This window comes from Aedes albopictus, chromosome 1 (genome assembly GCF_035046485.1).
Source record: "Aedes albopictus strain Foshan chromosome 1, AalbF5, whole genome shotgun sequence".
Lineage (NCBI taxonomy): Eukaryota > Metazoa > Arthropoda > Insecta > Diptera > Culicidae > Aedes > Aedes albopictus.
Genome location: NC_085136.1, coordinates 212,746,556 through 212,758,820, shown reverse-complemented (window position 1 = coordinate 212,758,820; position 12,265 = coordinate 212,746,556). Strand labels below are relative to the sequence as shown.

Genomic DNA, 12,265 nt, shown 5'->3' with positions numbered 1-12,265 from the left:
TCATTTTGCATTTATACTGTTATCAATAACTTTTTAATTTCAAAATTTGTTATTGAAACATTGAATAAACTCAATGTTATTAAGTTGTTATGAAACTAACAAAACCTGTTATTTAACTGGTCTTCCTGGAACATTTTTTTGTTATGATTCTTGTTATTTTGCCGCTTATGACAGACAAGTTTATAGCATGGTATGTTATGTTAATAACATGAAAATAACTGTTTGTGTTTCTCAGTTATTTTGACAAAATAACACATTTTACTATGCTGTTGGTATTCCCTTCTTCTCGGGTTTGACTCTTCAGTGTTGATGATGAGTCACCCTTCTCGAGCTTGGTACCTACCTTTCATTGGCCTGGTGCCCCTACGCACAGTGGCCGGAAGCCAGACATAACCTCAAAAATCGACCTCAATATTTTATTTTTCTAATATTTTTTTTCCATTTTATAGATACTTCAACTAAGAAAACCCCAAGTTTTCAAGTCATTTGGTCGAAAATTGAGTCTTGTAGATTTTTTCAAAGTTGAAGTTTTATGTGCTGCAATATTAGTATTTTTTGTTTTTATTTTATGAGCTTCCTTCGTGAGTTCGTTGTAAAAGTTAGGAAGACTTGAATAATGTGCCAATATTTTTTGTGTTTTTGGGTATGAATAACCATTACATTTCAGGGATTGTTTGGAATTCAATCAAAAAATTATTATGTTTTTGCAATATGCAAACATATTGACTTTTATGAAATTTTAGAGAAAAACTTCGTATTAAAGAGATCCAGTTCTTGTTTAGGAAACATCAGAAAACGACGCCGTATCCCGGATCTGACGTGCAATTTTGTCTATTTTTTGGCTGTATAGGTCACTGTTTGCGCATTTTTGCGCTAAGCGCGAATTTTTTTTTTTTTCTATCAGGTCACAATGGAGCCGCATGGTTGTGGAGGAAGTGATATTGTTTGAAGTTTAAATTTTATCTTAACATAGTTCAAATTGGCTTCAGAATACTAATAATTTAGTGTAATTTTCATTCTTGTAAAAGACTTTCACCAAGTCAGATGGTCATAAGGGTGGGGGGGGGGGGTTAGTGTGAGGGTGTGTCTGATAATGTAAAGGTCACAACTTTAACAGTTTTTTTTTAAATTATATTTTATTTTTGACAGAAATACACAAGCAAGTGGGTGCTCGAGTTAAAAACAGTAAGGAAAGGAGTGATGACTAAGTATGAATAAGCCTTTATTTTCTTAGACACCAACCACATGTTGCTTCACCAGATACAACTAACTCTTTCAAACCTTCAAAATAAAAGAAAGACAAAAACAACCGTGAAAAACATGTAAAAATAACTACAAACCATTGCTCATTCATTTTCTTAAACTGATCGTTTCTTCGATTCATCTTAATCGTTTGAATTTCTCAACAACCTTGGAAGCAATCTCTTCACGAACTTCTATCGAAGTTTCAATATAGAGTGACACAAATTCGTCGACATCGACGTGTTTCTTTTCTACACGCACATCGCTACGGTTCAAAGCAACAATCATCTATAAAATATAAAAGGAATTCACTAAACGGCGTTAACCGCTACGTTAAATATTTTTCTGCGTAAACGTCGCGATCACCATGGCAATCTTTGAATATTTCAATATCAATTTTATGAAACGGACATTTACGCTCTTTGGTGAAACCCCTTATAAACTTGAAGTTTTATTGTATGTTATTCATGCAGTTTCGTTAAACACATTTCTACTGAACGACACACAGAGTGATAAAGATTTTGAAACTATTTTCTGGAACTTAACTGTTTATAAATATGATTACCGATCTCTGATGATCGTTTACCAAAAACACCCTTCAATATTGCGAATATGAATTGCCAATTCTTTATAGATAGGGTTGTTTCGGTTGCTTCGACAAGTGATAACAGGGATCTATGTACCTTACAACCCAAACTCGGAAGAGCATATATGAAGTTGTTGAAACGAGATTGATAAAAAGCAGTTCAAATTTTACGCAGTTCACTATATTAGACTATCTGACCCCATAACGATTGAATTAATACACCTCCGTGCACCCACCGTAAAATTTCACGTGGTCTATGGGCAGTCTCTGAGAATAGACCACGTCTTGTCAGCCAACATTGGTGTGTATCTGAATTGATCCATTGAAAGAAAACGTAGATAAACTATTTTTTCTAATGGTTTATGTAGTTTTGAAGATTTGGGACCACCCTAACAGCAACAAATACACAATTATAGTTTATTTCAATACCAATACATGCTTTAAGAATCCCTAAATTAAATGGTTAATCAGAACCAACGTTCAGAAAGCACATCGTAATAGCTTATTATTACATGCTTTCCATAATCAGCAGATTTCAAAATTTTGGACCACCCTAATATAGTAAAATCAAAATATATGATAAGTTCTATATCAGAAATAGATTTATTCTGCTATTCTGCTATTCTGCTATTATCAACGCATCCCCTGGCTTTCGCCCATCTGCGTTGTCTTTTCACTAGGCAATACGTCTACCAATTGATGTTTATGGGCTTGCCGGACCAAGTCATGTAGCTAAGCCAAACACCCCACCTACAACTGTTGGGTAGGCACCATTGTCCCGCCCACTGGTCTTTTACAGCTAGTTGTAGGTGCATGTGTGCGTGTAAGTATTGGTGTATGTGTGTTAGTGTTGGTGTATTGTAGGCGCCAACTCGTTCTAATCCACTCTGATTGCTAACACCCTATTGAACCATTACCCTTAAATCTGGCAATCTATGAAATAGAATGAGTTAAGCGCCTGGACATAATAGTCAGTTAATCAAACAAGGAATATAAGTATTAAAGTGAAGATATAACGAAGCAACGCCCCGAACCTCGAGAGCACAAACCCCAAGAACCAAATGACAGGCTGCGCGAACAGTCGATCGACTGGTCACCACCAGTGAATAACCAATCGAGCAAACCCTCCAGCACAAACCGCCACCAGCTCTCCCGACCTGCGCCCAACAAATCCGAGGCACAGCCCAGCCATAGCTTCACCTTAAAACCAAAATCTAGATTGCAGAGCGCAATACTTCCCAAGTAACCAGGCAGCTCGGGCCGCAAATCACGCACAACACGTCACAAATAAGACAAACACTACCCCGCCCGTACAACCGAAATCGATCTAGGTTAGAGAAGGGTCTCTTTCCACTCCAACACACACACACTGCACTCATGCATCCATCACGACCAGAGCCGCACGGTCACCTGGGTTGCTTCTATCTGCATGACCTCACCCAACCCGTAACGCAGAGTTTAAATCCCTCTCTTGCATTACAAAGCAGTCCCTCTTCCCAAAGTTTGTGCGTGGTATAAATGAGATTATAAAGCTGAATAAATCGTCACCAACACAACCGCCAACAATGAGCACTCAATAGTGTCGGTAGAATCAATGACGACCTCCTCAGTCCCAAACCCAATTATCCTACACTACCCAAGTAACCACAATGCTGAAGCCGTACGCACTGCACGTACGAAGTACATACAGACCTAACCGCACCGCCTAAACAAACCACCAAGGCCAAACACAAGCGAAAAGCGGCGCCACCACTGTTAAACCACGACTATACCAGTAGGTATAATCGCAATTCAGCAATCGTAGATCCATTCCCCGCTCCTACTCAGCCCTAACGATCCATAGCAATGCTTGTCAATATATGCACCCCACACACGCAACCCCCTTAACCCAACATTATGGTCACTTGAGTATCCCTGGGATTTTGATTACATGATGGTCAGGGATCACAGCCATCAAAACGTTCCACACTTTGCCAGGGCTTGCGACCTGTAGTCATGATGATTTTCGCTATGGGAAACCATGATGGCTAGCGGTGTTAAGTTCTATATCAGAAATAGATTTAGGGAACTAAAATCATCATTACCTGTGAATTTTAGCAATTTCGGTAAACATTTGAGGTTTTGTCCGACTTTTGTATGGAGGCCCGCCACTGTGCTACGCTTCTGTATCTTCTATTGTTACTTCTACTTCTTCTTCTTCCGCTCCACTATGGTCAAGGGGGCATCCTCCCCGTGACCCGCCCTAACCTGTGGTGGCAGAAGACCTATCAATAGTCGCTTGTTCCCTTCAATCCAGGACGGGTTGGTCTTTTCAAGTTCACGCTTCTGTAACACTTTTGTGCCAACCAAATTGAGCTTTGATTAAATATTCCGCAATCAGTTGTCAAAGCATTTGATGAAAAATGGGGAGTTTTACTAGAGCGCTCTACTTTGGATCTGAAAATTATGCTAAGTTTAAGCGTTGATTCGTATAAGGCTTCATTCAAATTCACGGAGTGGGGTACACGGTATTGGTGTCAATTGTAGATATGTTCTCGACTTTTGGTAAAGCTTACAGCAATACATTCATTCTTCTGTTTTATTTTAATCCGCGGATTATTATTCTCCCATCGTGCACCATAAATCAGCTTATCACGTGAAAGCTTGTGTTTGTGAAAGGATTGCGCGTATTCAATGGCAAATGTGAAATGTGTGGGCAATGCCGCGTTGTGTTGCACCGCAAATCCCTCCAGCAGAGACATGTAGGTATTGTTGTTTGTTGTGAAGGGAAAACCACTTCGCGAAAACAATAAGCCACTGCGGAAAATGAGTTTCCGAGCTAGGACCGGTGGTGGCACGGCTGGGCTATAAGCAGCATATGTCAACCTGCTACTACAGTTCAAGGCATCATCACCTGCTTCTGAACGGGCTCCAGCAAGCGAAAAGCTCCAGAGGGTAACTGCCGGCTACACACGCTGCAGACAAGAGAGGAATTAATTTTCACAAATTTCGCCCGCCTAGAACGCGGTTAGGTCGGTAAAGTGTGCTTTCGCCCACACTCCGCACGAGCGGTGTTATATAACCGTCAGTGTAATCTGCTTCTACCATCATTGTGGTTGTCATAGAATAGCAGCAAAATTCGGCTTATACCCACATGAGCAAATCATTTAAGTTGATTGTATGGCAAGTTTCCGTTTTAAGCCTCACGCGATGTACAGGGTCAATCAGTGGTGTTTCTATTGTTGTGCAAGCCATACAGTATTGTTCATGTTTGGTAAAGCTTTGCTGGGTTGGCTTACTAGAATTTACAAGTATTGTCAAATAAATTGTCCACCACAATTCACGCATATATGTACGTTAGGATGCCATAACAAGAATAAAAACATGGTTTGTAAAACTAATAGGCTAACGTACCCAATAAACAACAAATTACAAAAAATTACAACATAGGCTTGGGGCTTGGGATTTGCCACCATTCTCAATGTACACGTTTCGAGAGCTCAAACTTTATTTGGTCAATAACGGCGCTGGCCACGTTCTTACGGTCCACCGGGGAAGGGAAGGAATGTTAGTTCGACAACCGTTGCTACTAGAGGTTGTTACGGGAAGAAGTTTTGTTAGTAGGAAGGGATTGATAATTGCATAGATCAAGGATACACTTTGGTAAGCGATGCGATCCATGCAACCGTACAGTATACACACAAATGTGAGACCATGAAAATTTATGAAATGAAAAAGATTTTGCGTCACCTCGCAATTGGGAGGACTGATGAACCAATATGCATTTGCCATGAAATCGATATATTGAAACAAAACAATGTACCGACACTAACAGTAACGGACCGCACAAACTGAGGCAAAATACTGTCACATAGCTACGGATCAAATCAGTGTGGCCCGCACCTTAAGGTGGCGGACTGTACAAAAATACAGGAGAATTTAATTAAAGTAAAACTTTTTTTTTTGAAAAATTTGGCCGACACTTGAAGTGACGAACTTCGCAGTTCTTGTTAGGTAAATAGAAGAAGGATGGTTTTAAACTAATAGATACATTTACAGCGTTTTCCAAAGAAAAACAAGGAACATGCTACGATTATCAATCATTCACTCGAGCACCCGTCGATCTATCACTAAAAACGACACGATCGGGCGACACAGCAAAGAATAACACAATATTCGCCATAACAAGAATAAAAACAATCCTAAAAGTTTAATCAGGCCCACTTCTCATTTCACACGAAGATACTCTATCTCCATACTATATCCACTAGGCTACTCTATCAGCTACAACTTCACTGAAGACCACATTCAAATCGGATGCCTCATTAATTAGTTATGGATTTTCAACTGGAGAAACTTTAACCCTCTAATGCCCAAATTTTTAAGCATGATTTAAATATGATTTTTCGTCTCCAGTTAGCCTAGTGGTTAAGGATATAGATTACCAATTCGGAGACGGCGAGTTCAATTCCCGTTCCGGTCGGGAATATTTTCATTTTATTTCATGAAAAATTTTATTTTCCATGTAACTTTTAGGAAAACTATTTTAGTATGTATTCAACTCCCTGTTTGTGTATTATCGGGGATTTTAACCTTTTATATGTCATTCATCCCGTATTCTCTTAATAGTTATTTATGTAACAAGTTGCAAAAAGTTGATTATTTCAGCACAAGTCGTGCATTTATCCTACGAGGCTTGCCGAGTTGGATAAATACGAAGAGTGCTGAAAAAATTGAAGTTTGCCACGAGTTCCATACAAAAATTTATGCAATGATTGTTTCATTATACAACTCATTTGAGTTGTAGACCACCAATACACCAAAAACCTGTTTGAGATATACAGAACAGTATCAGCTAAAAATAAAAAAAAAATTGATTGCCCAGACACGAAAAAACACAAAAATGCTAAAACAATACGTCTAAAGGCGGGCTTGGATGTTAGAGGGTTAACAAAGATCCTCCAGCTTCCCAGCAGGCAACATTGCGGCATATGGTGCCAAAGATAGCACACCGAAATCATGGCTACCATATTTTTTTTCTATCTGTATTAACCCTTTATAAGGCAGTGGCAACTATATTGCCACCTACTTTTTTTTCGGTTTTACATATAACAATTTATTTCGAACTTCTTTGTTGGTTTACGCAAAATTGGGATTACTAACAACGCCTGGTATTTTTTTGGTACTAAAACAAAGCTTAAACAACAATTTGGGAGCCATTTGTAGTCTCAAAAATGGCTTAATTTGACCGCGTGAAGAAAATTAGCTCAAACTTATTGTAAAACTATAAATTTGGTAAATATTTTAAAAAATAATCAAATTATGAGTTGATATGAGCTGAACTACACAGTTTATATTATGGGTTAAGCCCTAATCCACTCTGGGTAACTCTCGCTGAGAACGTCCTACTATTTTCACCATGTCTTTAAAAATGTTTAAGGTGGTGATTTTCTTAAAGTCCTCCTCGAAAAAGTAAGTTAGAGCCCCAACCATTCTTGCGGACCCCTCGATTTTGATCAATTGTTGGCTCATTTAAACCGTTATAACTCAAAAGTTTGTCCAAAAACCACCTCATAACAAAATGTTGTTGAAAAGAGGAAAGATAAAGCTAGTATTTACAGTTATAAAAAGTTGGGTCGGCCATATTGATTTTGGCCGCCATCTTGGATTTTTATACCAAAACTGTTTTTCACCATGTTGGCAACCACCGATTTTAAAAATTTTTGCGTCAATTGAAAGCGGGGACATTTTCACATAACATATCAAAAATTTAGAGATGTATCTTTTTTCTATCAAAAGTTATCTGCACTTTTGTTGATCATGATACGTTTACTTCATACATTTCCATGCGCACCGGCAACGACACTCGATAGCATCAGAGAATACGCCTGCATGTATACATAACGGCACCTGCAGCCAAATTAGGGAAAATTGGAGGTTCGTTCCCGTTTTTAACTGTTTCTCAATGATGCGGACATTGCTTTTTAAACTTTTTTGGTGTTTTGAAAAGCTGAAACTATCAACTTTTCATTAGTGGATTCAGATTTTAAATAAATGATCGAAAACACTGTGAAATAACGTTGCATTTATGTAAACAACCGGCACCTGGCCCAGTGCGCTCAAGTGTCATGATTCACAAAAGTGCAGATAACTTTTGATAGAAAAAAGATACATCTCTAAATTTTTGATATGTCATGTGAAAATGTCCCCGCTTTCAATTGACGCAAAAATTTTGAGAATCGGTGGTTGCCAACATGGTGAAAAAACAGTTTTGGTATAAAAATCCAAGATGGCGGCCAAAATCAATATGGCCGACCCAACTTTTTATAACTGTAAATACTAGCTTTATCTTTCCTCTTTTCAACAACATTTTGTTATGAGGTGGTTTTTGGACAAACTTTTGAGTTATAACGGTTAAAATGAGCCAACAATTGATCAAAATCGAGGGGTCCGCAAAAATGGTTGTGGCTCTAACTTACGGGGGGTTCATCAAATTGATTAACAAATTGCATTTTTCTTACTTTTTTGGGGGGGTCTTTCAGAAAATCGCCACCTTAAACATGTTTAAAGACATGGTGTAAATAGTGGAACGGTCTCAGCGAGAGTTACCCCTCTAAAATCTCGTTTCCGGCGTTTTGTCGAAGTCAAAAGAAGAAAAATACCCTAAACGGGCAGTGGCAACTATATTGCCACCTCAAAAAATCGTTTTTGGGGTGAACGGGCAGTGGCAACTATATTGCCACCTAGATTTTTGAGAGTTTATTTCAAACAAAAATTGTTTTGTACATGTTATCATGCATATAATTATTTCCATAATAGTATGCATTGACAACTCTTCTAGTTTTCTCGGCATTATAAAGGGTTAACGAGATTATTAGCCCTAGGCTAGTTCATCTCGGGACCCACGCTTAACTTTCCTTCTGAAGGAAGAACTCACTTTTGTCGGGAGTGGAATTTGATCCCAGGTCCGCTCCACTACCATATTTCACTACAAAATGCAGTGATGCCCATCGAATAATTTAACAATCATGATCAAAGATTTTGGTTGAGGTTAAAAATAGATAGCTAATTATTGAGCCATGTGATTTGAATGCAGTCTTTGGCAAAGTAGAAGCTGATAGAGTTGCCTAGGAGTACTAAGGGCCAGCTAACCCTCTAGGGTACTTAGTAAAGTACTACGATCGATTACATATGAACATCGATTCCCCAAAATTATTCCCATATAAACTCTGATGGGCTTGTGCAGTCTCAATTTTCCACCATTTTTTTTTTCGTTGTTTTCGAACAATCTCCATTCATTTCTATGCTTATCTAGGCATTGATACACTAAAAATTTGTCAACATTGATACACTAAAAATTTGTGCATTTCACCCGGAAAATTCTGAAGTTGTTTTGAAAATAGATGCAGCGATTGCTCATTCACTCTATGCGTTTTTCACTTTCTAAACACTCTCTTCCGATCCACGATTCCGATTACGAAAAAACGTCAAAAGTAACAATGCCAAGCGAGTGCTGCATCGTATCTCATTAGGATGAAGTCGGGAGGAACGTTGTTCGACACGCAACAGCATAGAGAATGTAATATGAGCTGTATGAGATGAACATGCGGATCCCTGATTGCACCACTTCCAAGTTACGTGCGTCGCCAATTTTGCATTTCGTTTTTAGGTTTTCAAAGTTAAATGTCATAGGCAAGCATTTGTTTCGGTGATCATTTTTAAACTACTCGCATGAAGAAGATGAATAGTGACATGCTTTCTCTGTACAATTTGCAATTAACGACAATTTTGACAACAACAAGACTGGTCACAAACCACCAAAGAGCATTGTTCACTTTTATCAATCATAATGAAAAGTAATCCGTAGCTCGATCTTTTCACACATATGGTTTCAAGCGCTCAAGATAAAATGATTGAGATGCGTGGAACACGTGAATCACGTAGGGAGAACGATGCAAAACGCAATTCAGTATCATAATTGTTATATTATGATTTCAGTATCATAATGGCCTATTTTTTCATACCGCTTCATTATGCAACTGAAAAGCGTTTCATAAAGAAAAATAGTTGCATAGTGTTCATAGTCAGTGCTGAAAATTTCATTTCGTCATATCTAAATTTAACCACCTACAGCTCATTTTAGAAGCTGAAACTGAGAATATGGTATATGAAAAACGTGTGCGGCTAGACCAGTTCTGCAAGAAAGTCACGGAAACCCCGCTATTTTCAGAATGTTTAAGGTAAATATCACGGACTACCTTTGAAAAATGCCAAATGATATTCACCGTGAATATCATTTGCATTAATCGAGGCTAGTCCGTGACATTTACCCTAAATATTCAAAAAATAGCGGTTTTCGTGACTTTCTTGCAGAACTGGTCTAGCCGCACACGTTTTTCATATACCATATTCCCAGGTTCAGTTTCTAAAATGAGCTGTAGGTGATTGAATTTACATATGACGAAATGAATTTTTCAGCACTGTTCATAATACAACTGAATGAACATTATGCAACTCAAATGAGCTGTACAATAAAAAATCGTTACATAAAATTTTGTATGGAACTCGTTGCAAAACTTGATGTTTTCAGCACTCTACGTATTTATATAACTCGGCAAGGCTCGTTGGATAAATGTACGTCTCGTACTGAAATAAATGAACATGCAGATTAGAACAAAAGTGCCATCAAAACCGCACACAAACAAAACCATCAATCGATCCGATAGAAGTAATATTGTTTAAAAACGTTGGTCGTTTCACCCCGCTGTTTCGTTGTGTACCTTTCCCCGTATCTTATCTTCCGTCATTACCGGAATCGGAAGTTGTACATTTGTCGGACGATGATAAAAGCGGAGAGAATTGTAACCCCTCAAACCAGTTGCAACTAATTATTCGCCAAGCCAGGATGAAATCGTTATTCCAAACGCTAGCTGTATTATTTGCCATCAGCGTAGTACAAATCTACGGAGTATGCAATATAGGATTTGGGAAGCACCCGCCGAGTAAGTAACTCTTGGAGATAATAATTAAGCGATGAGGCAACCAGCCAGCAGTGGGACCACTTATTTGATGATAATTATCTTCCAGCTGGCGTTAAGCTACACACCTTGCATGCCCGTAATGGGCCGGTGGCCGAGCCGAAAAACATGTCACTGGTGTTTGATTACGCCGTTAGCCCAGTGGAAAACGTTGAGATAAGCTACGTCGACATCACAACTTCGCTGGAGGTAATACAATCGCATGGTGAATTGCGATGATAAACCTCTAACTTTTTGCATTGGATTCTTTTTAGGGTGGCTGTACATTTTCACATCCTGCAGATGGAAGTATAACGAAAGGATTCAAGATCACTGTTAGTACCCATGCACCGGTGCTAGAGATGAGCGGTACGGCTACTGTATATGGGATGCGCTATGGAAATTGGTGAAAATTGGTTCATACAAATAAGTTTGAAATAACTGATTAGGTGTGTTTGAAATTGTGATATAGGAAAATTAATTTAAAAAAAAATGTTGCAAATTAAACTGGCATTGATGCATATTTTTTACTTCGAAATTAGCACCAAAGTTTAATGAGAGTCGCCGTTCTTCAAAATAAGGTGGAACAAAACATCAATAGGGTCCTAAAGCGCTATCTAGATTCTTGGGTTAAACCACAAATGATGGTCCTAATGCATATTTACGCATTTTTCGATGCATTTATCGATTGCGGTTGAAAATATACATTTTTTTTAATTTTGTGATCTTGTGTCCTGCCCCTTACACTGAATTCATGATTTGAGAAATTTTTTGATACCCAGCTAGAAAAATGTCCAATTTCATCATCAAGGTCGACCTAAAATGTCAAACGAGAATTGTTTACCAGTATGCTTATTTCGTTTTTTTCTTTATTCTTTTAGTTTTTGAGTTTGGGAAAAGAAAAGTTGGGATCAAATACCATGCATGATTGAATAATTAAATAAATACGGGATTTTGTCATTAATTTTAGAACCCTATTGTAACATTGGGCATGAGCAAGTTAAAAAAGGTTCTCAATGTTCGGTCGATCCACGATTATTTCGTTGTGGAAATTGTCTTGCCTTCCTTAATCAAGAGGTAACAAATAACTGCAAAAATAATGCGTACGTTCAGCACATAGTGATTGAAGTTTGTAGTAAATTTTACATGGCAGAACACTTTATTTTTTATTTTTCCTGAGAGATTTGTCTGAAACCTTGTACTTAACTGTTGATGTATAAGAATGTCATATGGCTGAAAAAACATTGTCGGAAACTACGAAACGCACCGACGCTTTTCGGAGAAGCTATTCCACGTGTATTCCTAGCAGTACTAGTAGAATTTTATATTATTGATTTTATTACATTACATGTTAGACGATTTGGAGGGCGTAACATTTTTTTACCTTCCGTAACTCGCGCGGTCGGCTATCACCGCCAGCACCGCGCTGATGCTGTCTACA

General features: G+C 38.2%; 2 protein-coding genes across 2 annotated transcripts in view; one reads left to right on the top strand and one right to left on the bottom strand.

Moving 5' to 3' along the window:
- LOC109430330 (tubby-related protein 4) overlaps positions 1-12,265 on the bottom strand; it is a gene marked incomplete in the record, with an annotated part of 266,514 nt that overhangs the window by 84,720 nt on the left and 169,529 nt on the right.
- On the top strand, positions 10,654-11,337 carry LOC109430333 (uncharacterized). Its single transcript, XM_019706389.3, has 3 exons — positions 10,654-10,809; positions 10,895-11,034; positions 11,100-11,337. The coding sequence occupies exons 1-3, from the start codon at positions 10,713-10,715 to the stop codon at positions 11,232-11,234; spliced, it is 372 nt and encodes a 123-aa protein (XP_019561934.2). The 5' UTR covers positions 10,654-10,712; the 3' UTR covers positions 11,235-11,337.